Source organism: Drosophila ananassae, chromosome 2L (genome assembly GCF_017639315.1).
Source record: "Drosophila ananassae strain 14024-0371.13 chromosome 2L, ASM1763931v2, whole genome shotgun sequence".
Lineage (NCBI taxonomy): Eukaryota > Metazoa > Arthropoda > Insecta > Diptera > Drosophilidae > Drosophila > Drosophila ananassae.
In genome coordinates, this window is record NC_057927.1 from 13,244,751 (window position 1) to 13,269,288 (window position 24,538).

Sequence of the window (24,538 nt, forward strand, 5' to 3'; positions counted from 1 at the left end):
TCACACTGGGCGACGCCTCTTGTACGATTTTTTGTCGTTAAATTAATTGATCGCGTAGGATTTGTGAAAATGGCTGCTGAAGTGGATTTTGTTAACAAGAAGGAGGTGCACCTTCGTACCCTGAAGCAGTCCGGTCATGTCGGCTTCGATAGCCTGCCGGACCAATTGGTCAATAAGAGCGTGCAGAACGGATTCGTTTTTAACGTCATGTGTATAGGTGTGTATATTTGGGTGCAGTTCGTGTATCTGTGTGTGTGTATGCGGCACAGTGAATCAACCCAATCCCCAATGCATGTACATACAGCTGAGTTCAAGGAAATAGTAATTTTCTAAAAGATTCTCAAAGATTGGGGAATACTTTTCAATAAATTCTATTGCTTTGAGTTGAAATTTCGAAAAATTCTTCAAGAAAATATTTTCCAAAAATATATTCTCAAAATTCTCCCCCTTTAAGTGGTTTCATTTGAAGTTTATTGCTCTTGTCAAGCGAAGCTGATTCACTTTACAAACACAGACATTCCGTATCCCAGAATTGGGTAAACAATTGATAAGCAGACGCTCTGAAACGATTAGTATGCAGAGTGCCGGCCAATCGATTTCCTCCGCTGCTTTCTACAATTTCACCCTGACACCAATGTAAAGTGTGCGCCCAAGTGGCCAATTGAAGAAGAGATTCATTCGATTTATGAGACTGACCCCCATTTTCCCTCCCACTCCTTCTCTGCAGGCGAGACTGGACTGGGCAAGTCGACGTTGATGGACACGCTGTTCAACACCAGCTTCGAGTCGACGCCGAGCCCCCACACCCTGCCCAGCGTCAAGTTGAAGGCGCACACCTACGAGCTGCAGGAGAGCAACGTGCGGCTCAAGCTGACTATCTGCGACACGGTGGGATATGGCGACCAAATCAACAAGGACGATTCCTTCAAGGCGGTGGTGGACTACATCGACGCCCAGTTCGAGAACTACTTGCAGGAGGAGCTGAAGATCAAGCGCTCGCTGGTCACGTGCCATGACAGTCGCATCCACATCTGTCTGTACTTCATCTGCCCCACGGGCCATGGACTCAAGTCTCTGGATCTGGTGTGCATGAAAAAGCTGGACAGCAAAGTCAACATCATTCCGGTTATCGCTAAGGCCGATACCATCTCCAAAGTGGAGCTGCAGCGTTTCAAGGCGAAGATCATCCAGGAACTGAACACCAATGGGGTACACATCTATCAGTTCCCCACCGACGATGAGACGGTGGCCGAGACAAACACCAGCATGAACTCGCACATTCCATTTGCCGTTGTGGGCAGCACCGAGTTCATCAAGGTGGGCAACAAGCTGATCCGCGCCCGGCAATATCCCTGGGGCACGGTACAGGTGGAGAACGAGACTCACTGCGACTTTGTCAAGCTGCGTGAGATGCTCATCCGCACCAACATGGAGGACATGCGAGAGAAGACCCACACTCGGCACTACGAGCTCTACCGGCAAAAGCGGCTGGAGCAAATGGGCTTCAGCGATGTGGACAGCGAGAACAAACCCATTTCGTTCCAGCAGACATTTGAAGCCAAGCGCTCCAACCATCTGGCCGAACTGCAATCCAAGGAGGAGGAGGTACGCCAGATGTTCGTGCAGCGGGTCAAGGAGAAGGAGGCCGAGTTGAAGGAGAGCGAGAAGGATCTGCACGCCAAGTTCGAGAAGCTGAAGCGGGACCATGCCGAGGAGAAGCGCAAGCTGGAGGAGTCGCGCAAAGCCCTCGAGGAGGACTACCTCGACTTCCAGCGGCGCAAGCAGCAGCTTGCCACCGCCCACCATACGCTCACCCTGGGTAAGAGTAAGAAGAAGTAGGAGCCGGAGGATGCGCCGGTCAGCGTTTTACGGATTATGTGCGGCTCGCTTATCCCAAAGTAATTATTGCTTTCTCATCTCGTTGTCTTTCATTTGTACTATTAAGTTTAATTCAAATATTAACATATATATACACCTACACGCATATGTACGCAGACATATATGATTATGTATTTACAACTAACGAATAAATCGAACTTAGTATTTTAAAATCTTGATGTTTTAATTTGTATCTTGGGAAATAAAATTTTAAATTTCAAAATCCCATCTAGAGTTGCCGCTGAAAATAAAATGGGAGGCGTTAGGACCAAATGTATTTAGTATTTTTTTTGTAAAAAATACTGTTTTAAGGGGGGTTGCTCACCAGCCTCTGACAACACTGCTGAAAACTGCAAAAATAAGAACAAATTAAAAACGCAATAGAATCTTCGTCTGAAATGCAATATAACTTATTAAAAACCACGCTCTGTTAGGTCGCTACTCTAATTAAAAGTGTTCAACGCATAGCATATGCCCGGAAAGTTCGAGGGAAGCCTTCGAAAAGTCCGAACCCCATTGTGATTGTTTTTTTCTTCAGATATTGTTTGGTGCAATACCCGTAGTTGGATTGGTATGGTTTGTGCAGAGGTAGGGGGAAAGCAATAGTGATTTTCCATATTGAACGCTGACGGGAAATGCCAGTCGGCACTACAAACATGTTTCTGACTACGTCGCTGTTTGTCGTCGCTCTTCTGCAAACTGGTATGGAAAATAGAAATCAATAAACTTCAGGAAATTAAATTAATGTTATGATTTCAGCCCACTCGTACTCGGTTCGGATTACGGCGCCCGATCAGGCGCTCTTGGGAGCCACCGTGAATGTATCCGCAACCCTCTACAATGGCAATACACCCGACGACGGCGACTCCTACAGGTTCACCTGGACGGACAGCACAGGTCAACGAAAGGTAAAACGTCCCATTGCCGGATCGTACGGAAAGAAAACAAAGAGCGCTGTTAACCGACCCAGTGCCGTGTGACTAATTGCCCATGAATGCAAATGCCAGCTAGATATGTTCCAGTATTTGTGGGGCGTGCGTCCATAAATAGCCGAGTTAACTGCGCAGGAAAAAGGCTATTCAGTTCAATGGAACTGGCACTGAATGACAGTTACTGTATTTTAAACCATCAATTGCTAATACTTGTTTAACTTTCTTATCTGCAGGAAATAGACACTAGTAACTCTACGTCCAATTGGTCTGTCGCCTTCACCGAGGAAGGCCACCAATCCCTTAAAGTCGAGGTGGATAAGAAGTTCATCTTTTGGATAAACACTGGTCAGGGAAAGGCATCGATTCAAATCAATAAGTCGCTAGGCGGTAGCCTGCAGCTGATTCAGAAGAACGTGAGTCGGACGCTGGATTATGTTTCCACGCAGGAAGCGGTGAATCACAGAATATCACTGCCCGACGCCGACCAGCAGTATCTGCTTGAGAAGGGCTATCACATTCAGACGTATTGGTTTCAAAACTGCACATATCTTGGCATGTCCACTGCCCTAGACTATCAAGCAACATATCCGCAAGCTGAGCAATACTATAATGTCGAGGCACTGGTCGTTGCTTCGCTGGAAGTGCCGCCTGAACCAACGCCCTCTACTACTACCACTACCACTACTACAACTACGACAACGACAACAACTACTACAACACCGGCTACCACAACTAGTACAACAACAACTACTACAACACCGGCTACCACAACAACTCCTACCACAACCACAACTACAACCAAAGCGCCGGCCCGTGCCAAGCGGGACATAATTCAGGCCATGCACGCCAATGCCGCTCTACTTGGCCTTAATCTGACCACTGCACTGAGGCAGCAACAAGCCAATGGATCGAGTGGCAACGTGTCGGTGGCACTGGTCGATCCGCTAGGAGTACGACGGCTGTCCAAGCTGAATTTGTTGCCTGGCACTGAGCTGCCCTACGATTGCGTGAGCAAGAAGATCATAGCTCAGGATCCCAAGAAGATATACGGCTATTACCAGCGCCGTGTAGTATCAAAGGGTGGGTTTTAATGGCTTATAACTATACTTAACTCAACATATTGTCAACTCAACATCGTTTCTTCCATTTAGATCCCGTTTCTGGATTTGGCACAACCGGAAAAAATTGGCTGCAGCACTGGGAGGTGCTTATATTAAACGTAAACTATAAGGGATCGCCGCCTTACGAAGTTTGCGAAATGGTGTACAATGGTAATTACATTAAACTTTATAAATATCACTATTTTTTAATCTTTTAATATTTGTAATTCCTGCAGCACCCTACAATTCCACGGGCAATGAAACTTGTCTGAATTATAGGTCCACTGATAAGTGTTCATTCGAATTTAAGCGATACTTCCTGGAAAGCAAAACCATTTTATTTTTCATACGCAACGAGGTCTCACAAACACTGAATCAGGTTACAATAAACATGTACGAAGGTGGGTATATAATAAAGAATTTAAATAATCTTATTTGCTAATCGGACATTTCTAACACTATAGCTCAGCGCCAATCGCAGCTTTCAGTTGTTGTTGTGCCAGTTACTTGCACTTTGGTCGCCGTCATCCTAGTGGTATTTAGCGTGGCCTACTATATACAGCGTGGAAACAGGTGACAATCAGCTCAGTATAGGAGTTTATAAGTTTTCTATAACTTTATATTCCTAGATTCACTGTTGAAGTGGCTGATTTCAATTTCGGAGACACACAGTCGGTGGATATGGAATATAAGACATTCCCGCAGCGTTTAATCGACAGCATACGCGATGCATGCACCTGGCGGGGACAACGTCGCCACTCGCAGTCCAGTACAGATCTCATGGCGGACGAGCCACCCAGTCCTGGCCTGGGCGGCAACGTGGGCGATGTCGATAGCAATCTTCGATACAATACATTCAACTAGTGCTCCTCAGCCCCAACAAGTTGAAATATTGTACCTAAACGAATTAATCAATTTAATTTAATTTCGGCGATTAGTTTTTATTTCCCGATCCCCCCAACAATGAAAGGGGAAAGGGGACTATTATATTGTTATTATTTTATGTGCACTGTTACGTGCTTTAGTCATTTTCATATTGACGCCTTGAGGGCGGCATATAAACCCATTGGTACATTCACGTATAGCAATGATAATATCTTGTATATGTTTTCATATATGTATCTCCTTTTTTGTAATCACTTTCTCATTATCTGTCAAAATCAACGCACATAGTTGCTCATTAACGGCCAAATGTCAAGTAGTAATTAACCATTCAAATCGCAATGTCGGATGTTCAGCATCCTTTTCGATATTGTTAAAGACTGTCTTTGTTCAAAAAAGAAAAAATTTAAATCTTCAAAGATTTACACTTATGCTTAACAAGTTTTTTGTGACGTAAAGTTAATGGCTAGCATAAGTAATTCGATTGTTTCCATTGTAAGGTGATCCAAATTAAATGACAAAGACAAACGCATCTCACACTAACACACATGCGAACACAAATAATCATTGTGATAGATAATAGAACAAACAGTATGTATATGTTTAAATAAAAAGTTAAAAAATCTTATGCTGATAAACATAAAAATTGTATTCCTTGTTGATGGGTTAGTCTATTGTTCTGTTCAGTTTTTTTTCTAAGCATTCAAAATAATAATTAATTTTTGTAAAAAATATTTTTCAATTCAAAAAATCAGAACCCAAATTTTTTAATAATGATTTGAACTCATCTTCAGTTATAGGGTTAAATTATAACATCTTTCTAATGAGAATTTTTTTCAGTGTCTTGGTATTTTTTCTACCAATAGGTACGGTCACACCGCTACCAGAATTGCATTCTTTTTAAAACTTTTAGACTGTCGGAGAAAGCATTGCAAACAACGTGCATTATGTTTTTAAACGATATTGGCCTACCATTAATCGTGGAGTCGGGCAAGAAATCATTTGAAAAAATAGTGGGGCCGCTGCTTTTAACATCTGCGGCTTTCAAAGATTTTAAAATTCCTGAAAACTGGCGTCCATACGTTATTGGATCGGAAGAGGATATCTTTCGACTCAAATCTCCGCAGAATTTTGGGGAAAATAGTGATTGCCTCTTTGAAGTGCTTAAGCCCAATGTATCCATAAACATAGAAATTGAAGCAACCAAGATCAGACTCACCTTAATACACCATGATTTGATTTCAAGGATCTATTACTTGGATAGTTAGTATTTTATATAAAAATATTGCGATGTAAGTACTCAAAAATGCTATTTCTCAGATGGACTTTCCAAAATAGTGATAATGGACCATGCCCCCGCGTATCTAGACTTCATTCCCAAGGCGAATGCTTCGTTCCATATTGGACTTAGCCAAGGGATCGATGTGCTTTTTCTGGATGATGAGTTCTTGACAGAAAATTTAAACGAGGATCTGTATCAATTTGTCCATCTTTTAAAGCCTAAGAATATTTATGGCCTGCAGCAGAAGGAACTGCCCAATTGGCTTCTCAGCCTGCGCCGCTGTAAAGACATCTACGCAAGGCCATGATTAACTAAATAAAACAACGGAATTACTGTAGAAAATTATGCATTTAAAACAAATGACCACATTGAGTTTTTACCCAACGCCTAAAATCTATCTAAACCAAAAAAAACACTTCCCCTCATAACTTATCCCTTTGCCGCCTTGGCCTTGCTTTTAACTTTCTTCACCCGCTTCAGGCCGTCCATTTTGCTCTTCATGAACTGGGAGTACATTCCCATCATGGTTGGCACATCCTCCTGTCGCACGACGGTGGAAATCTGCGGGAGAAATGGCAATGAGTATGTAATGTTTACAGTATAGTCGTGTGGTTACCTTCTGGGACTTTGACTGGGCACGTATCAGGCACATGTAGGTATCTGGCTTGGGCAAAGGAGGTTTACCGGCTCTGGGCACGGGCTTGTCGTGGCCATCATCTGCAAATCGTAAATCCTATAATCTTATTCTGCAAAAACAATGTGTTTCACTCACAGCGCTTAAAATTGTGCGTGGTAGTGTGGAAGGGGGGGAGATAGGAGAGGGGGGGAATGAGGATGGTGGTTAGGTTTGGTTTTTTAGGGTGGTGGTGGAGATGGGGTGGATTGATGTTGTGGTGGGTGTGAGGTGGTTGGTGATGGGATTTTGAAATGGGAGGGATTTGTTTTTGGGTATGGGTATAGGAAGTGTGTGGGGGTTATTGGGGGAAGTGTGGTGAGTTGGTGCGTGTGTGGTGAGTGTTTTTTGGAATTTGTGGAAATGGGAAGGGGGGATTAAAAAAGGAGGAATGATAGGTGTTAGGGGTAGGGCTTATGGGTTGATATAGGGTGGGGAAGGTTTTTGAGGTTTTGAATAGTTTTAAGTATTGGGAGGGATTAGTTGGTTAGGGGTATGGATAGGATTAAAGGTATTGTATAGGATGTAGAAGGTGTTTTTGGTTAGATATATTGAGAGGAAGAGAATTTTTGGAAGTAGGTATTTATATAGGGAGTGTGAGGAGGGGAGTTGGGTTTTGGTATGAAATGGGTTGTAAGAAAAGTAAGAATTTGGTTGAGAAAAGAAATAGAAGGGATGATGGTGAATGTGTAAGTGAGTAAGGATTAGATTATAAGGGGTAGGATGAGGTGGGAATGAATGAGGGTGTATTTATAAGATTTTGGGGGTTTGTTGGGGAGAAGGGGGATAATGGGGGGGGTATGTGGGGTTTGAGGGGGTTGTGGAGGAGGAGGGGGGATGGTAATAGGATATATGGATAGTTTAATAGAGTATAAAAGGAAGGATGGGGAGTGATATTTTTATTTTTATTTTTAGAGAAATGGGAGAGAATGGGATTAGGTTAGGGTAAGTTTAATGGGGGGTTATATGGTTATAAGGGGGGGGAGAGAGGGGGGGATGTAGTGGGAAGATGTGAATAGTATGTTGTAGTAATGGGTATAGGTAGAATTTGTGTTATATTATGGCGTCGCGAGCTGAAGCGAATGATCGAAGGTGCGTGTGTGTTTGATTCGTTTGTTCCTATTTTTAGCTATGGCACCATTGTTAAGAATTCCATGATAGAATCCCGCTTTCCGCCTTCACAGGTATAGTCAAGGTGCAGCCGGTAGACCAGCGGTTATACAATCAAGACAACGACGTCATGGAAGATGAGAGTACGCTTCAGGATTATGGCGTCACTGTGTCCACAGCCAAGGCGCAGGCTCCGGCGCAGTTGGGCTTGACATTCAGGTGAGAGCTTCAATCGCTACTGCGAGAGTCGCTGATAAGCCGGACCGTCGAGTTATCAGTCAGCTGGCGGGCGACACGTGTAATTCGACTTCGGTCAACGGGTTGCGGTCTCCTCAGACTTAAAACACTCATAGCTTTAAACACTAAACATACATTTATTACTCCAACAGAAACGAATTGGGCGACTTCGAGACGCTGGACATGACACCTTACTCTGCACCCCCAGACTTACCTGAAGTGATGAAAAACCAAGAGGCCTCAAACGGACAGGAACAAGTTGCATAAATGAGCAGTCAATCAGTCAGTCAGTCAATAAGTCATCAAACCACGGCAAATACCAGCAAACACATCATCAAAAGCAGCAACATTAACAGGCTACCAATGTGTAGCAAACGAGACAAACCTAATCCGAAAACCAGAGATTCAAAAAATACTGTCGCTCGCTTGACTCCCGGAAAACGAACTGAAAGTAAAATTATAAAGCCCAACGGAACAGAAGTACGAGATCCGCTTTCGACATGCAGTGCAATGTGTTTCGAAATTTACTACGATTTTTATTCTTTTTTCTGGTCAAAAGCAAAACGAAAAATAATTGCAGAATCAATAGCTAAATATGCATTTTTTATTCTTTATAGCAAAGAACAATTCACTAAGAGTCTAATGCATAATTATACTTTGGAATGGGATTTTATATTATTCGGCCTTAACTTTACCCACACAATTGTTTGTTTCTTTTTTATGGAATTTATACGAATTTGTTGAAAAAAAAAATACACAGTCATAAAAAGAATTATGTGAAATGATATTGAACGTGCTAAAATTTCAATTTTCTTAATCGCTGCTCCCTGCATGGAATCGTAAGCGTCGATGAATGATGAATATTATTTGGGCCACTATTGTTTTTGGTGGATGCCTAATCGGTATTGATATTGTTAATAAAGGCTCCCTTACTCATCAAAAAATTTAAATTTTTTTACACCAACACCAAACACTATAAACTACAAAAAAAAATTAAACTTTTTCTAAAATTTCTCTTTTATAAATCTTCTCTAGTCATGTGATATTCTTCACTAAATCACTTCAGATCTGCGCTTTTGAGTAAATGATTCACTTTCAAATTTACTTAGCTTAGAAAGAAAACTAGACAATTAACTAAAAGTCGCATTTCACATTTTAAACAATGAATATTCAGCCTCTAAACTAAACAATAAATAAATACAAAACGAAACCACTTAGAGGGTCTATATTGCTGCTAAAATAAAATAATAATATACAAATATTACAAAAGCGGATACACAAAACTTATTCAGCTTGTTGCCACCCAATATCTGCGAAAAAAAACTTACGTTTTCTTTTTGTAAAAATTGTATTAGAAGCAACAAACGTTCACTAATCACTATCGCCTAGTTCCGATCCGGATCCTGCAGCTGCTGTCATGGCAGCCACCTCAGCATCATTGGCATCACCGTCTCCGTCCCCATCTTCTCCGCCACTCTCAATAAACGAGGCATTCCCACTCTGCTGCAGCTCCTGGTGCTCCAGATATTCTTGCAGGCGGTCCTGAAAGAAGTTAATGAAGGTTTGCTTCTGTTGCGCCGTCGCCGGGAAGTAATGTCCGCCGCTGTGTTCTAAAATTTCAACGTTCTTGAACTGCGCAGCCAGAGCTTGGCTCATCTCTTTGGGAATAATTTCATCCGTTTGGCCATATATGTGTAAGGTGGGTATGGTGATGCTCTCCTCGTAGGCACTCATGTGGACCAGGCTACCGGAAAGAAAGCCTGATGAGAGTACCGCGAATTCTGGGCGGATGGAAGTTACTAATGAAAAGGAGAATTTATTTTTTGAGTTTTTTGGTCAATTAGAATGACGTACATTTCTTTTTGGCCAGTCCGCATATGAGACCCACGAAGCAGGCGCCTTGGGAGAAGCCTAAGAGTCCTTGGAAGGGTCCTTGTGTTCGCCACGTCTCCTCCACCAGGCGCAAGCTCTCCTGGAAACCATATGCCGGTCCACCTTTGTTGGTGCCCTTAAACGTCCCATCATCCTTGTTGGCCCACCAGCTGCGCTGTTCTGGCACCGGATCCGCGGAAGATTCCAAAGCAGCAGCCACGTGTGGTGCGGATATAAAGACGAACTCTGCATACTTTGATGCAAACTTTCGAAACGATCCGAGTTTATTTTTGAATGCATCTCCATTCTGCCGATATCCGTGTAAGCAGAGAACCCTCACTTTTTCGGTTATTTCCAGCTTTGGCTGCTGTTTGCTTCCGCTGGCGCGACTTGAGCTGGGGGCATCGCCTGCCGCATCGTTATTGGTCATCTTACCGGAGTTTTTAAATTATAAAATTAAATTATAGCTGGTGGTTAAACCACAAGTAAAAAATCAGGTTGAGCTTAATAGAGATGATTGCCGGGCGATAACACCAATCGATATACAAAAATTGGGAATAGTGGCAGCGCTGCGAAAAAATTCCCACCAGGTGGCCGTTTTTCCCAGGAATGCCGCATTTTTTTTACGTAAATCTTATTTGCCGTAAATGCAACAAGTTTGCTGTGTTTTTTCCATCCTTGAAGCAGTATCTTTGGACTAGCCCAGCTAATACCGCAGTCGTCAACCCAGCCCGAGAATGATCTTCTCCACAACTATGCTGTCTTCGCGAGGCAGCCTCTTCGGCTCGCTGATGGGCAAAGTCAGGCAAGTTGTAGCCAAAGATAATGGCAGCACAGCTCGTCCTCAACCCGCCTCCTCCAACGACCACAGACCATTCCCATCCAACAGGCCCCTAGCAGCCGCCGGAATCAGCAACAGTCCTGTGACGCAGTCGAAGACGCTGGAGGAGCAAGTGGGCCTCCCGCCACGGCCCAAAAAGCCCCTTACTCCGTACTTCCGTTTCATGCGCGACCAGCGTCCCAAACTCATTGCCGCCAATCCAAAATTGTCCACCATTGACGCAGTGCGCCAGCTGTCCAAAAGCTGGTCAGAGGCAGACGTGAAGCTGAAGGAGCGATTGCAAACAGAGTACAAGAAGGACCAGCAGATCTACCTCGAGCAGCGTACCAAGTACGACGCCACCCTAACAGATGAGCAGCGGGCGGAAATCAAGCAACTGAAGCAGGACATTGTCGAGGCCAAGGAGCGCCGCCAGCTGCGCAAGCGAGTAAAGGAGCTTGGCCGTCCCAAGAAGCCAGCCTCCGCTTTTCTGCGCTTCATTGCCAGCGAGCGCACGAACACACCGCAGGGTGCTCAGCAAACGTATCGCGACTGGCACCAGAAGACCACTGCCAAGTGGACGCGCATATCCGACTCCGAAAAGGAGGTCTACATGCAGGAGTCGCGCAAGGAACTCGAAATGTATAGGTATGTTGAATGTTACCAAGGGCATTTGGAACATTTTCGTTTGGAAAATGTGTAAAGCAAATGAAGAAAATATCCAAATGCCAGAAAACCCACAAATCCGGCTTACAATTTCTGTATATCTTACAAGCCCACATGTATTTATTTCATAATTATGTAACTCGAATGTATGTTTAACTTTTTAGAAAAGCAATATCTGTATGGGAGGAGAAGATGATCCGCCTGGGACACATCGACGTTGTGCGCCACGGCAATTTGATCGATCCGCCAGAACCAAAGCCCCGCAAGACGCAGGCCGCCAAAGAGAAGTAGATTTAGGTCTTGCCATCCGGCCACCAAATGCCATCACAAATCATAATTCATTTTGTTTTTTGGTTTAACTTCTATCATCGAAAATTGTTAATGTTAGACATTAAAGAAAAGAAATGATCGCCCGCATACATCTAACTTAGATTTCCTGTTCCTGCTGATAATTTTACGAGAATTAAATAAGTCATTTTCTGGACTATGTAAATAGCTTCAGCATTAAATACAAAAGATTTCTACTTTATATTTTTCAAAGAAAATAATGCAAACTTATTGAAGAGTTTATAGGGAAAAGAATGTAAGCTTTATCTAATCGTATAACCCTATTTTAACCCAATACCAGCACGTTGCATGTTTGGCAAACACGTGGCATTGGGGTATAGTAGTTGTGTGGTTGACCAAGATATTTTCATCTTTGGCAACACGTGTCTGAGTCTTACGGGGTTAAAATCACACTTGTTGTTAGTTGATTTAACACGGTAATCGAAACAGTTTTAATCTCTCTGTGTAGATCACGGTAAACAAATATGAGTTTAATTTGTCACCTCAAATGCACAGATTATAAGTGTCTATTAAGTACAGTCTGACTTGGACTGGGTCTACAGTAAGGCCTCGGCTGTGAGTCAGGCACCACCGCTCGCTTCTAGTTTCAGTTTCCTAATGACAGTACCGTACCGCTCCGAGGCCGGAATTCGGCTGGGTTGTGCTGGAATACGGGCGACTGGAATGATATTTCCGCTCCTCTGATGGTCAACGTCTTCCACTCTCTCTTCTCCAAACCGCTGAGCTCGCCGAATTCGAATTCCAAGGCAGGCAACAAAAACTGATAACTTTTCAAGTGGTTTTCAAATCAGGAGCGGATCACCAACTAGAAACTATGTATTTCGATTAAATATTTGTTATTTTATGTTTTATTTCGAAGATTCAGAATGTTAAGCATTAAGGATTCTAATACTTTGTTTTTACATTTCTAACTCTATTTAAATTAATGAATTTAGAGCCACCTCTTTTCATTAAATCCGCTCCTGATGGCGGATGACTTTTGAGCGCCTCTCACTTGCTTTAAAAAATTAAAATTTTGAAACTGTATCCGCTCTCTGGTGGCTCAGGTCCCAGGTAACTCAGGTCTTCCACTGTCTTCCAATGAGAAAGAGAGAGTCTTCGCAAGAGAGTCTCTCATCTTCACTAATCCCCTGGCTTGGAACTACAGGTAGTTGAAGCCATGCATTCGATTTCAATTCTACATACGTATGTACATATATGCTACTACCTACTATCATTTTGGGATCTAAACTGAAAACTGATGTTTTTACGACGAATTTTTGGAGGCAACACAGTTTCCACAAACTTTTTCCACATGGCATTGGGCAGAGCAATTGAAACGACCGCCAACGACCGCCACATTCTTGGGCAAGATTCAGAAGTTACCTCTAAGTTAGTTTCTGGCCAAATACCACGTTCAGGCCGCCACCGCCACCGCCGACAGCGGAATTGCGCAAGCCATATTGGCGCAACCTTGGGCTACTCCAAAATGCCGAAAACTATCCACACAAGCGCACATTGGATACTCGGCTCGTGCAACACAAACTGAAATTGAAACAAAACAAACACTCCATTCCAAATCCGAAAGCACAAAATTCGGCAGTTTGAATGACAAAAAATGCATTAGATCGCGATTTGGGCTTATAGATTAGCCTGCTCCCAGGAGTCTATCTACAGTGGTTCCTCTCTAAGTTCAAAACGAATAGCCTCAATCAGTGGCTGAGATAATCTCGACTTTAAATACCATCCGAACATACATTTTTTGAAATTATTAGTAATTAGAAAACGCTTTTAATTGGGGCCAAGAAAGTTTCAGCCGTAGAATGGCTACCGCAGCCAGGGATTTAATGGCACGGCAGGGCAGCCAAGTGGAAACATTTACTTTGTAGTACACATAAGCTTATACTTATTGTCTTTTAGTAGCTAGTTATATTTTTACTTTGAGCCCAATCTCAGTGCCCGGCCCGGCCCGGCCCGGCTAAGCAGCCGAAGTGGAGGCCAACTGCTTTTCGGCAGTTGCTGGTTCGAGTTGCGACATAGGAGTTGAAATTTTTGTTAATATTTCTGTTACGTATTTATTCAACAAATTTGGTTCTTTGCAAGAGTCGTGGTTGTAAAGTTGGTCAAAAGAGATGCTACAAAATGTACACATAACATACATATGTATATATATATATATATATTTATCGATCTTAGCCGGGTGGCGGCATAAAACTAACACTTAACTGCTACACGAATATTTACATACATTTCGTAGGTAGAGATTAGAGATACATAATACAAATACGGATACACTGTACACAAGCTCAGAGTTCTCGGCAATAATTTAAAACAATGGAACATGATGGTGGGCATCAGGCAGGATCAATTCCGAGGGCTCTTCCGAGGACAACTCTCAGCCTGCCGGAATGCTGGTTCAATGCTGGTGTGATGTGAGTTTCGAATTAAATACAGGAAAAGATACATTTTTTTCTTAAGGGATTCGTACGCTTCCTCCTCTCATTCAATCTAAACGAAATAATAGATCTGTTAGCTCTAAACAATCCAAAGTCTCTGTGAATTTTCCTAACTGCTTGATGCTACAATTAGCTAAAAACAAAACAAAGTACAATAGAATCACGCAAAGGCTCAAGCTACTCCTGTAGCCTCCTAACCACGCTGCTTGCTGCTCCCACTGCTGCTGTGGCTATCCTCCGACGGTGGACGCACCCAGCCGCCATATCGGCGCTCCATTTCCCGCGCCACTGCCAGGCAGAGATGGTCCTGGCCGGGATTGGCCACCACTTGAATGCCCATGGGCAGGTTGCGCCTGTCCAGGCCGATCATGCAGTTCGTCACCGGCAGGCCGAGTGTATTGAAAATGGCCATGTACATGGGCTCGAGGAGCTTGTGGTAGATCTGGTAGTGCTGGTGCGCCGTGTTCGGGAATGTGGGGTAGATGAAGACGCCGTCGTTGCCCAGCATCTCCTTGAATTCAGTCTTGAGCGCATCTATGATGCTGGCCAGGTGCTTGTGGCGCGAGTTCGGTATGATCTTCATGAAGTTCTGCAGGTGGCCGAATATCACCGACGGCAGGATGCTGTCCGAGCAGCCAAAGAAGTACTTGACCGTCTCCTTGCAGACGGTCTTGGGCTGTTCGCCCTCCTCCGTCTTGTGGTAGATGGTCTCGATGTTCTTCATGGTCAGCATGGCCGACAGGGATATGTCCAGGGACCACTTCATCTTCCGGATGTTCACTCGCTTGGCATTGAAGTCGTTGGCCACCCGATTGATGGCCGCGTGCAGATCCCGGCTGAGCGGCCTCATCATGCCCGACGGCCCGTCGTTGTCCATGAAGAAGAACCGAATGCCATGGACACTGATCGCCCTATCCAGGGTTAGCTTCGGACCCGTGGGATCATTCATGCACTTGAGCAGCAGCGGCAGATCCTTGGCGTAGCGAGTCATGGGGGCGATGGTGAAGAAATCGCCCCACTTCGGGAAGTCGCTCGTCGGATGGTGGCCCTTGAAGGACACGGCATACGGCGTGGGCTTGTGTCCCCAGATCCCGCTAAACATGGCCGGAAGACGGGAAGAGCCGCCAATGTCCGACGTAAGGCCCAGCAGGGAGGCGCCACTAGCCAAGAGGGCTGCCTCACCGCCGGAGGAGCCGCCTGGTGTCCGCTTCAGATCATAGGGATTCTTTGTCTGCCCGGTGACATTGTTGTAGGTCTCCCAGAGCAGGCACAGCTCGGGGGTGTTGGAGACCAGTAAAATGATGCCGCCGCATCGCTTAATCTGCTCCACCACCGGCGCATCCGACTTGGCTATCTGTGGCGTTTTGAAGACTCGTCCCGCCTGGTTGGTCATTCCCTTGACGGCGATGCTCTCCTTGACGGTCACCGGTATGCCCAGCAGGGGAGTGTGCTCCTCCATCGACTCCACGCTGTTAATGCCCATGGCTATCACTTTATCGATTTCGCGCGCCTCCTCCAGCGCCTCCTCGAAGCGATCCTGCACGATGGCATTTATGAGGGGATTCACCTGCCGACACCGTTCTATGTAGGCCTCGACGACTTCTTCGCTTTTAATCTGCAAGTAGAAAGCAAAGTGAAAAGTGGATAAGTTTAAAAGTGCTTTCCCACACATGTTCCCGTTCCCAATCCCCATTCCCCATTACCCATTACCCATTCCCCAGCTGGGGCAATCAATTCCCGTCTATTCCGGCCCAGCGAAAGCAATTTGTGTTAAATTAAAATCAATAAAACGGCAACTGCCAGCGATGCATTCATGACGCGTGCACTTTCGATCACCATGTCGTATGAGTAATGTGAGGAAGAAGGGCGCAGGTCGAAGGGCAATGTGCGACCTGGGAGTTACACATCGAATTCGAATTGATTCACATGGCCAGAGATCTCGGAGTGGCAATTAAGCAGGTTCTGTGATTTAGTTCCGCGTTATAACTTGATCTAGCATTATTTTATAAGCATGCTTTGGAAGTAAACACTCAATTAAGTTTGTTGAAATGCCAGACTGATTTGTCGAAACAAATAATGAATGGGGGAATCCATCACACTACAATAATTGAATGGGTTGAGTCTAAGGCGGAAATATAATGAGTATTGAAATGAAACAATCGAACTCAGACAGCAATAAAGCGAAGAATGTGCTCAGTAATTAAATCGGAGGGCAGTTTTCTTTCTTTCGATGAAAATAGCTGGGTCCAAAGCCATAATAGGTGCTCTCTGAATTCGAATAATAGAGCGATTTAGAGATTCAGGCACGTATCCCTTGAAATTCTGGCACATGCAATTCTGATGGAGCGGAGAATACTTCAATTAAAAGTTCCCCATATACTTAAGCTAATTTAATTACGAAGCATTCACACTCAGTACGCCAAGTACCTGCAATTAAATTAGACCTAATGGGCTAATAGAGGGGTAGGGAGACCATGTAATTCATCCACTCCACATCCAACCACAAGCCTCACTTGAGTCCGACCTCTTGAACTTGATTTCAGAGCCAATCGACGGGGTAATCTGAGGCAAAAGACCTTCTATCTGGCGGGGGCTGGATAGTTGGAGAGCATCAATACATGCAAATTGCATCTGAATTGAGACATAAATTGCCTTACTTTGCCTTAATGCAGCCCCAGCGGACTATTAAAGCGCCAGCATATATCTAGATGCTTCATAATATATGTAAACTGTATATCTGTATAATTAAAATTAAGGCTACTTGATTTTTTCAATGACTTCCAGTGTAATAATAAATCACAGGCAGGGGACTGGGACAGGTAAACAGCATTAAAGCAACATGCAACAATAACAGTGGCATAGAGAGGGGGGAAGAGAGTACTCAAAATCATCGACCGAAAAGTTTGCGACTCCGATTCCAATACAATACCACCAACATTCGATGTTTACAAAGTGGAAAAGATATTGTACCTCAACGTATGGATGTAGTTGCTGCTTGGATGTGGCTTGGACCCGTGGCTGCTGTTGTGGCACGAAGCACTCACTGACTTATGGATGTAGTATAAAGAAATCGCGACACACAGACACAGTTTCGCCAGATCTTTATACATATATCTTTCGAACGAAGTACGTGTTGAAAAAAAAAAAAAAGAGTCAAGAGCTTGAACAGAAAAACAAAACAAACCAACGAAAACGAAAACGAAAACACGAGTTATACGACTCAAGTACAAACAAAAATTTCAGATGAGTAGGGTCTCTCATAGTATCTGGAATCTTCCTATCTGGGCCTCATCCCACTTGGAGCGTTAATTAATTAAAATTAAAGACTGCAGAGCGAACCAATTAGGCGGCAGCAGTACTTTCTTTAAAAAGACAACTACTATTGTCTAATGTTCCAGCTCGGCAGATAATTGCTACCGTTCTGATATAATCCCAATTACAAAATCATTACGCTTGGCTCGCCGTGAGGCAATGCTGCTTAACCCATGACAATGAAACAACACAGCCAGCAATTAAGAGAGAGGGGGGGGGGGGGGGGGGGGGGGTAAGAAACCTATATAAAAAACACAGAAAAATAATAATTAAAATAATAATATTTAGCAGACACATACGCACCATAAGACAAAAGCATTAAAGAGCCCCACAAAAGAAATACTTAAATCTAAAATAATAAAACATTTGTACTTCGGACGGACGTGCACTAAAAATTCAACTACACAAGTACGAGTACGAGTGCGATGCAGCAAATGCGATTAAAAAAACCAACATATGATGACCTAAGGGATGTGGGGGCAATGCGATAAGGTCTGGCCACCGATGACCTCACACGATGTGGACCAACGAACGGAGATATCTCTTGCGTCCAATATATGTATCTTATGGATATGCGGAGATATAGATGGATATATGAATATAAAAGACAGACAGACAAGACATAACGTCTAGGCCGCAGTTAAGAGCTTGTTTGAATAATGATTTTGCGAAATTTGTGCCCGCCCCATAAAAGTGCTTGGTTAATACTTGAGATGACTAACCCCGCTAATTTCTTCAATGTCTCGCCTCTATATCTCCTTGTTTTGGGCCCAATTGGCTTAAGTGCTCGCGACGACAGTAGAAACCACAAAAAAAAAAAAATAATAAAATACATATAATAAAAACCACCAAATTGATTTCGATACCATCTGGAGAAGTAGTACTCTGTCAAGGGTCATATAATGTTTGTTATGATTTTTATTCCAGTGACGCAGGTACTTGCATCGTCATTGAATTGAATAACGAAATCTGATATCCAAAGAACTGGTTTACATAAACTATTTTAACTTATGGAGTTAAAAAAACGAAAAGATGATGTTAAAAGTCTAATAATTCTTTAATTAGAGTGACAAAAGTCTCTCCAGTTCCCCGAGTTTGTGGAAATGTTAGGGGCCAATGGCTTGGCTTGTGCCTCGGGTCGAAATTTTTAATGGGAAAAAAGCAATGTCTTTGTCTTTTTCACTTTCTGGCTCGGTTCAGTGGCAAAGGTCTCACATTGTCCGGCTCCTGACGACTCCGACACTATCTGCTAATGGACTGCCGATTGCCTCAAGTTTGCCACAATGTATCTAATGGATGTGGCAACAAAATTGTGGCAACAATCTGGCTATTGATTTGGCAAGATTTTGACCAGCCCGTTGCCGGGTTTGTTTCTTTGCGCAAGTGACCCAAATTCGGATGGGGAAAATGTGGGATTGGGAATCGGGAATGGAATTACTTTTACCATTCAGTTTACTTACCTTTCGTGTGCGAATCAGCTTGGCCAGGTCGACGGCAGGGATCTCCAGCAGGTGGCTGCGGATGGGGGGCAGCTTGCGCCGGATCACCTTGATGTTGGTGTACCGGCTGTAGGGAACCACGAACCAGCTGAAGACGATCATGGCCGATCGCAGGAAGCGGCGCATGATGTACCCCAGGATCCTGGAACAGAGTAGCACAGCAATTTTGACGGCTTTCGATGTACACTTTCGAAGGAAAAAATATATATATCCCGACTATCAGACGGGATGAATGGTAATGGTAATGGTAATGGTGGGGTGTAACTGGCGGGGTATCTGGCTGGTTGGTGTACCCTTCCCTATACACGGCACTATACAACGATCACTGTTACTCTCGGTAGACACGGAACGGCACAGCAGCCAACAGGTTGCCAGGATTGTGCAATCTCTTCTGTGCAGCTGAGTGCAATCGAGGCAAGGCTTGCACAATTCAGCGAGCTCGGCTCGGTGCGGCTCAGCTCAGCTCGGATCGGCTGACTGTGAGATGCTTTTTGGTCAGTTGGCAATTGGCTAATAGTCGAGTGGTAGTAGCTGTGGTAAGTAGCATCGGGCCAACTAGTTTTGTACTGCGGGATGCACTCGCGATAAATTCGAGGAGATGGAGGCGTGGCCCTGCCGACGCATGCGCAGCCTGTAGCCGCCGGTTTTCATTTTTGGCCGATTGCCGATTGCCGATTGCTTCCACCACACACGCCAAAATATCTGCCCGGAATCTGTATCGGTTTTTTTTTGTATCTGTATCTGACGGATGGCGGTTGACCGATCGGATGCGAAACGTGCTGAGTAAATAAACGTAAGCTCAGCTTGCCGCGATGTATTTAAAGCCAGGCTCTCTGCTCTCCACAGAGCTTTTGCGGCCCAAGAGAGCCAGAGAGAGAGAGTGTCAAGCTTAATAGTTCTCTTAGAAGCTCTTAAGCTCAGGCATAGCCGTGATTCCCAGTTGGAAAAAAGTCAAAAGGAATTGGCCGTGTTTCGCGTTAAAGCCATGAAATGCGTCAGACCCGGGCCATAGACCGGCTTCTGATGTTGGCAATTAACTAGCCTGCCTGTCTGCCCTCTTGATCTCAGGTGCCTTCCGATTATTCGCCATATTCTTGCTATTCTACAGTCGTAAATGGCGGGAAGAGGCCAATTGTTAATTACCCACCTTGTTGATTGCCAATTGGGCATGAATCTGACAGTTATCATCTGACCCGACCTGAGATCATCGGCCCAAGCAAACCGCCGAGTCATTCGGAAAATAAATATTGACTTGCGAATGGGCACGAGGCGGAGTTTCCGGGGGAAAAACCAAAACCACGGATTGCAAATCACTTACAAGGAATTAGAACTTTGCACTTATTTTGATCCGACTATACTCGGAACGCATAAATATCTTTGTTGAAGTCAGAAAAGCAAAGTCTATAAAAGAGAAAGGCGATCTCGACCTTACGAATCGTATCTACGAGTGTAGGCTTATAATTTATATATTTTTTGGATCTTATTAAGGAAGCGGAAAATAATTATTTTTAGAAATCAACATTACTCTTCTCTCTAAAATCTGAAATAATTCTATGCGTGCTAATCAGATGTAAACAACAATTAAATGCTTTAAACGCTGTATTTACGGATCATAGTTAGTTCCTGACACTTATGGTGAGCATTCAGGCATAGACTACTTATCCATGACACTATAATGGCACTTTAATTGGTCCAACCGATTAGCGAATAATTGCCCCAAATTAGGCTGGCCGTTGGTCAGATTTCGAGCTAAATAGTAACTAAGATTCTTACTAAGATTCTTGAAATCACGCAATCCCAAGTTGTCAGCAAGGTGATATAATCGGAGTAAAGAACACAGATAATAGCCAGCTGGGGCCGTAAACATCTCGATCTGTATTTAATGATATGGCATCTTGGGGATTATGGTTCTCCCCATTTAGCCGGTAATTCTCCACATTCCATGGGGTCAACGGTCATAAATGAAAGGACCTGGCGCAGTAGGCGGGAAAACCTCAAGGTGATTGCTAAAGTTTCGCTTTTTTGGAGCCCAAGAGAGCTACAACTTTCGAGTCTTGAACTCGAGGCAGTCTCTTTGGGGATTTTTAAGAGAGCCTATCACAACAGAAAGCTTCATATCTTAAAAGTGAGTAAAGATGGCAAGAGAGCGAAATATAGATAGAAAAGATAAGAGAACCCCCTCTGTAGGCTGTTTTGTGTTCCAATGGAGGGTCTCTTGTCAGTGCCGATAAAAGTTCCCCCGGATCGAGTTGGGTCGCAAAACTTTCCACAGGCCCCCGAACCTGCCACGCGTAGAACAAGATAGTCGCCGGATTAGCTGACCGGCAACCCAAAACACCACCCCACCCCCCAGCACCACGGTGACCACGCACAATGGGCATGTTTCTGGCACAGAATAGGCTACTCTGCCGGGGCTTTGTCAATAACAGAGTTTGCTTGCAGAGCTTGAGAAACTTTGCAGCCGCTACCGATAACACCAAAAACAAGAACACCACGACCGGCAACAACAATGATAGCACGGCCTCTGTGAACGACAGCCACCCCCTGCAGGGGGTTCGGATATTGGACCTCACGCGCATCATTGCCGGCCCCTACTGCACCATGGTGCTGGCCGACCTGGGGGCGGAGGTCATCAAGGTGGAGCGTCCCAACTTCGGTGACGAATCCCGCAAATGGGGACCACCCTTTCTGGAAAACAGTACAGATTCCGCCTACTTCCTGGCCCCGAATCGCAACAAGAGGAGTGTCTGTATCGACATAAAGCGGGGCACGAAGCTGCTGCACAAGCTGGCCGAGATTAGCGACGTTCTGGTGGAGAACTATGTACCCGGCACTCTGGAGCGCTATGGCATGGGCTACGAGCAACTGAAGAAAGTGAATCCAAAGCTGATCTATTGCTCTTTGACGGGGTATGGGTCTGTGGGACCGTATGCGAAGCGACCGGGCTACGATGTGATTGCCTCTTCGGTCGGAGGACTCCTGCATATCACGGGGGAGCGAGACGGGCCACCCAGTAAGGTGGGCGTGGCCGTAACAGACGTGGCCACAGGTCTCTATGCTCATGGAGCTATTTTGGCGGCCCTCTACCAGCGGCATCGGACGCAACGCGGCCAGAAGATTGATGTGAACCTGCTGTCCACCTGCTGCTCCATGCTCATCAATGTGGCCGCCAACTACCTGAACGCCGGAGTTGAAGCGGAGCGTTGGGGCACAGCCCACTCCAGCATTGTTCCCTACGAAAGCTTCAAGACGCAGGATGGCTATCTCACCTTGGGCACCGGAAGCGACGCCCAGTTCCAGGAGCTGTGTAGACGCCTGAACGTGGAGTCCCTCTCACAGGATGCCAAGTTCAAGACGAATAAGGATCGGGTTAAGCACCGTGAGGAGTTGGTGCAACTTCTGGAACGAATCCTGGCCAAGGACACCTCGCGAAATTGGATGCAGTGCTTCGAGGGCGCTTCCTTTCCCGTGGGACCCGTGAACAATATACGCGAGGTGTTCGAGGATGAGCATATCCAGGCCATTGGCCTTGTCAAGACCCTGCCACATCCCAAGGCCGGCTCCGTTAAGTTGGTGGGACCGCCAGTGGTGTACAGTGATGCTCGGAATGATGCCCGTACAGCTCCGCCGATGCTGGGCGAGCACACGGACGAAGTTTTGGGAGAGCTACTGGGCTACAAGCAGGATGAGTTGGCCGAGCTAAGGGAACAAGGTGTTATTCAATAGGATGTGCTGTTTTATTTTATCTATGAATCTTTTGGATCCGAAATTACTCGTTTGGTATGAAGCCTTAGCTACAGGAAAAAGTGCATTTTAATGAACCATAAAATTAGAAATGTTAAAAAGAAATTGTTGTAAAATAGCGTATAATTTAATATATTTTTTACTGAAATAACTCGACAATAAATTGTTGTTCAAAAATGATTTGAAAACTAAGCTTTTCTTTATTAATCGTATGATTTTCAAAGCCGAGCATCCATTGGAACAGACAAGTAATACCCAGTATCGGACAAAATAGAAGCCCCAAATTCGTGTCAAAATATTTCTATTTTATATTTCTATACTTATGGTGGGAATCAGTTCTGGAGAGATGAGCTCGCTGGAAATGCCGGTAAGCCGGAATAATGGGACTCAACCTGGATGCAATCCTACATATCTTCTTTGGGGTTACCCAAGTTCATGCAGCACATACCCTGGAGGCTGCGGACGCGGCGCCAAAAAGCGATAATCGTAACATTCTATTCACTAATACTGATCCTGGTGTCGGGTATTGCCGGATGCATGGCCTTCTCGTTAGTGTACTTGAACAATAGCAAGTATTGCCGAAAGATGGACTCGGAGAGCACAAAGGTCATTGATGACGGGGTGACAGTGCTGGTGACGGTCATGAACAATTCGCTTACCTGAGCAACAGTTCCTCCAGATGGAAACAGGCCCAGACCCACACTAACTTCAGGACACTCGTCACTGGTAGGATAAATAAAAACAAGCGGGGGAAGGACATAATTTATAAGTCATTTAAATCAGTTGGGGGACGTAGAAAACTCACTCGTAGTTGAAACAAAAAATATATATGTATTTAATTACTATTACTGCGCTGTGGTCTGTTATTTATTCGTCATGCGTCCGTTCGCCGAGAAACCAAAACTAAAACTAAAACCGAGCCAAGTCCCACCTGGCGATTCTTGTTTCTGTGGTTCTTGCTATTGTTGTACGCCGGTGCAGGTGCTGCCGAAAGAAAAGCTAGCTAACAATCGTCACCGTCAATGGCAAATTGCGGCTTGTGTTTGTCTTGTTGTAGAGTGTGTGTGCAAAGTGCATAGACCGCGTCCGAGTCTCAAGATGAGCTCCTAGGTTACTTAAAAAATTACTTTGTTTAAAATTTACCAATTAACAGTTAGTTGCTCTGCCGTTCAATCAGGCAGTGTGGCCAGAGCGCGGCTTAAACAAGTTCCTTCAAATCGTCCTTTAAATATATTGTTCAAATTAAATTAACTAACTATAAAAGTATAACTACTTTAAAAAGTAAGAATATTTTTTATAATTTAAGCTCGGTCTTATATACCCAAAAAAACATGGGGTATAATTCATGCCATTGATCTGCTGTATCTTCGTCACTTTTGTTATCATAGCCAGTAACCGCAACGACATAATAACAGATGCTTATCTTTTACGAAAATCCACATTATATAATAGCAATTTTTGGGAGATTCCCATTATTATTTAAAAATGTCGTGGACTTTGAACTTAGCTGGTAAACTGAGAGTAGTAAAAGTAATGGAACTGGATTACAGCTGGAACTCTGCTTAATGGTTGGCGGCTAACAACTAACTGTAAGACATTGCCTCGAAAGTAAATTATCGACCACTTCTATTTAAGGAACTTCAATAGGAACTCAATAAGCCATAAAACCGTGAAACCATTAAAACCAGGCTTAAAAGAGTTCGTTTAAAAAAGCAAGCAGTTCATTTGGAATTGCCAACTTGCTAGAA

General features: G+C 44.4%; 9 protein-coding genes across 14 annotated transcripts; 6 read left to right on the forward strand and 3 right to left on the reverse strand.

Moving 5' to 3' along the window:
* Positions 1-69: 69 nt before the first annotated feature.
* Positions 70-2,051, forward strand: LOC6501106 (septin-2). Its single transcript, XM_001954524.3, has 2 exons — positions 70-217; positions 728-2,051. Exons 1-2 carry the CDS (start codon positions 70-72, stop codon positions 1,837-1,839), a joined length of 1,260 nt encoding a protein of 419 aa, XP_001954560.1. The 3' UTR covers positions 1,840-2,051.
* Positions 2,052-2,186: 135 nt separating this feature from the next.
* LOC6501107 (nuclear pore complex protein DDB_G0274915) lies at positions 2,187-5,430 on the forward strand. The gene is made up of 7 exons (XM_001954525.4): positions 2,187-2,580; positions 2,638-2,786; positions 3,044-3,890; positions 3,962-4,081; positions 4,147-4,311; positions 4,375-4,483; positions 4,540-5,430. The coding sequence occupies exons 1-7, from the start codon at positions 2,514-2,516 to the stop codon at positions 4,772-4,774; spliced, it is 1,692 nt and encodes a 563-aa protein (XP_001954561.1). The 5' UTR covers positions 2,187-2,513; the 3' UTR covers positions 4,775-5,430.
* Positions 5,431-5,617: 187 nt separating this feature from the next.
* Positions 5,618-6,546, forward strand: LOC6502675. The gene is made up of 2 exons (XM_001954526.4): positions 5,618-6,055; positions 6,113-6,546. The coding sequence occupies exons 1-2, from the start codon at positions 5,740-5,742 to the stop codon at positions 6,379-6,381; spliced, it is 585 nt and encodes a 194-aa protein (XP_001954562.1). The 5' UTR covers positions 5,618-5,739; the 3' UTR covers positions 6,382-6,546.
* LOC6499475 (signal recognition particle 14 kDa protein) lies at positions 6,404-6,851 on the reverse strand. Its single transcript, XM_044718050.1, has 3 exons — positions 6,847-6,851; positions 6,691-6,791; positions 6,404-6,635 (listed from the first exon to the last, which is right to left on the reverse strand). The coding sequence occupies exons 2-3, from the start codon at positions 6,724-6,726 to the stop codon at positions 6,504-6,506; spliced, it is 168 nt and encodes a 55-aa protein (XP_044573985.1). The 5' UTR covers positions 6,727-6,791; positions 6,847-6,851; the 3' UTR covers positions 6,404-6,503.
* Positions 6,852-7,778: 927 nt separating this feature from the next.
* On the forward strand, positions 7,779-8,886 carry LOC6501108 (elongin-B). The gene is made up of 3 exons (XM_044714045.1): positions 7,779-7,839; positions 7,932-8,076; positions 8,247-8,886. Exons 1-3 carry the CDS (start codon positions 7,779-7,781, stop codon positions 8,359-8,361), a joined length of 321 nt encoding a protein of 106 aa, XP_044569980.1. The 3' UTR covers positions 8,362-8,886.
* Positions 8,887-9,292: 406 nt separating this feature from the next.
* LOC6499474 (esterase CG5412) lies at positions 9,293-10,529 on the reverse strand. The gene is made up of 2 exons (XM_001954529.4): positions 9,949-10,529; positions 9,293-9,893 (listed from the first exon to the last, which is right to left on the reverse strand). The coding sequence occupies exons 1-2, from the start codon at positions 10,394-10,396 to the stop codon at positions 9,466-9,468; spliced, it is 876 nt and encodes a 291-aa protein (XP_001954565.1). The 5' UTR covers positions 10,397-10,529; the 3' UTR covers positions 9,293-9,465.
* Positions 10,530-10,531: 2 nt separating this feature from the next.
* LOC6501109 (transcription factor A, mitochondrial) lies at positions 10,532-11,997 on the forward strand. Of its 3 annotated transcripts, none has more exons than XM_014911409.3 (3): positions 10,532-10,771; positions 10,838-11,434; positions 11,617-11,997. In XM_014911409.3, exons 1-3 carry the CDS (start codon positions 10,704-10,706, stop codon positions 11,741-11,743), a joined length of 792 nt encoding a protein of 263 aa, XP_014766895.1. In that variant the 5' UTR covers positions 10,532-10,703; the 3' UTR covers positions 11,744-11,997. The 3 variants fall into 3 exon arrangements, with proteins under 3 accessions (XP_014766895.1, XP_001954566.1, XP_014766894.1); XM_001954530.4 differs by having other exon boundaries at positions 10,856-11,434; XM_014911408.3 differs by having other exon boundaries at positions 10,532-11,434.
* A 159-nt stretch (positions 11,998-12,156) lies between these two features.
* On the reverse strand, positions 12,157-24,001 carry LOC6499473 (fatty-acid amide hydrolase 2). Of its 4 annotated transcripts, XM_014910596.3 has the most exons (4): positions 23,596-23,927; positions 23,450-23,513; positions 19,008-19,188; positions 12,157-15,850 (listed from the first exon to the last, which is right to left on the reverse strand). In XM_014910596.3, coding segments are annotated over exons 1-4 (1,668 nt in total). In that variant the 5' UTR covers positions 23,597-23,927; the 3' UTR covers positions 12,157-14,428. The 4 variants fall into 4 exon arrangements, with proteins under 4 accessions (XP_014766082.1, XP_014766080.1, XP_001954567.2 ...); XM_014910594.3 differs by lacking the exons at positions 23,450-23,513; positions 23,596-23,927 and adding an exon at positions 23,934-24,001; XM_001954531.4 differs by lacking the exon at positions 23,596-23,927 and having other exon boundaries at positions 23,450-23,550.
* Positions 21,186-22,970, forward strand: LOC6501110 (succinate--hydroxymethylglutarate CoA-transferase). Its single transcript, XM_032449990.2, has one exon. It carries the CDS (start codon positions 21,420-21,422, stop codon positions 22,770-22,772), a length of 1,353 nt encoding a protein of 450 aa, XP_032305881.1. The 5' UTR covers positions 21,186-21,419; the 3' UTR covers positions 22,773-22,970.
* Positions 24,002-24,538: the final 537 nt, after the last annotated feature.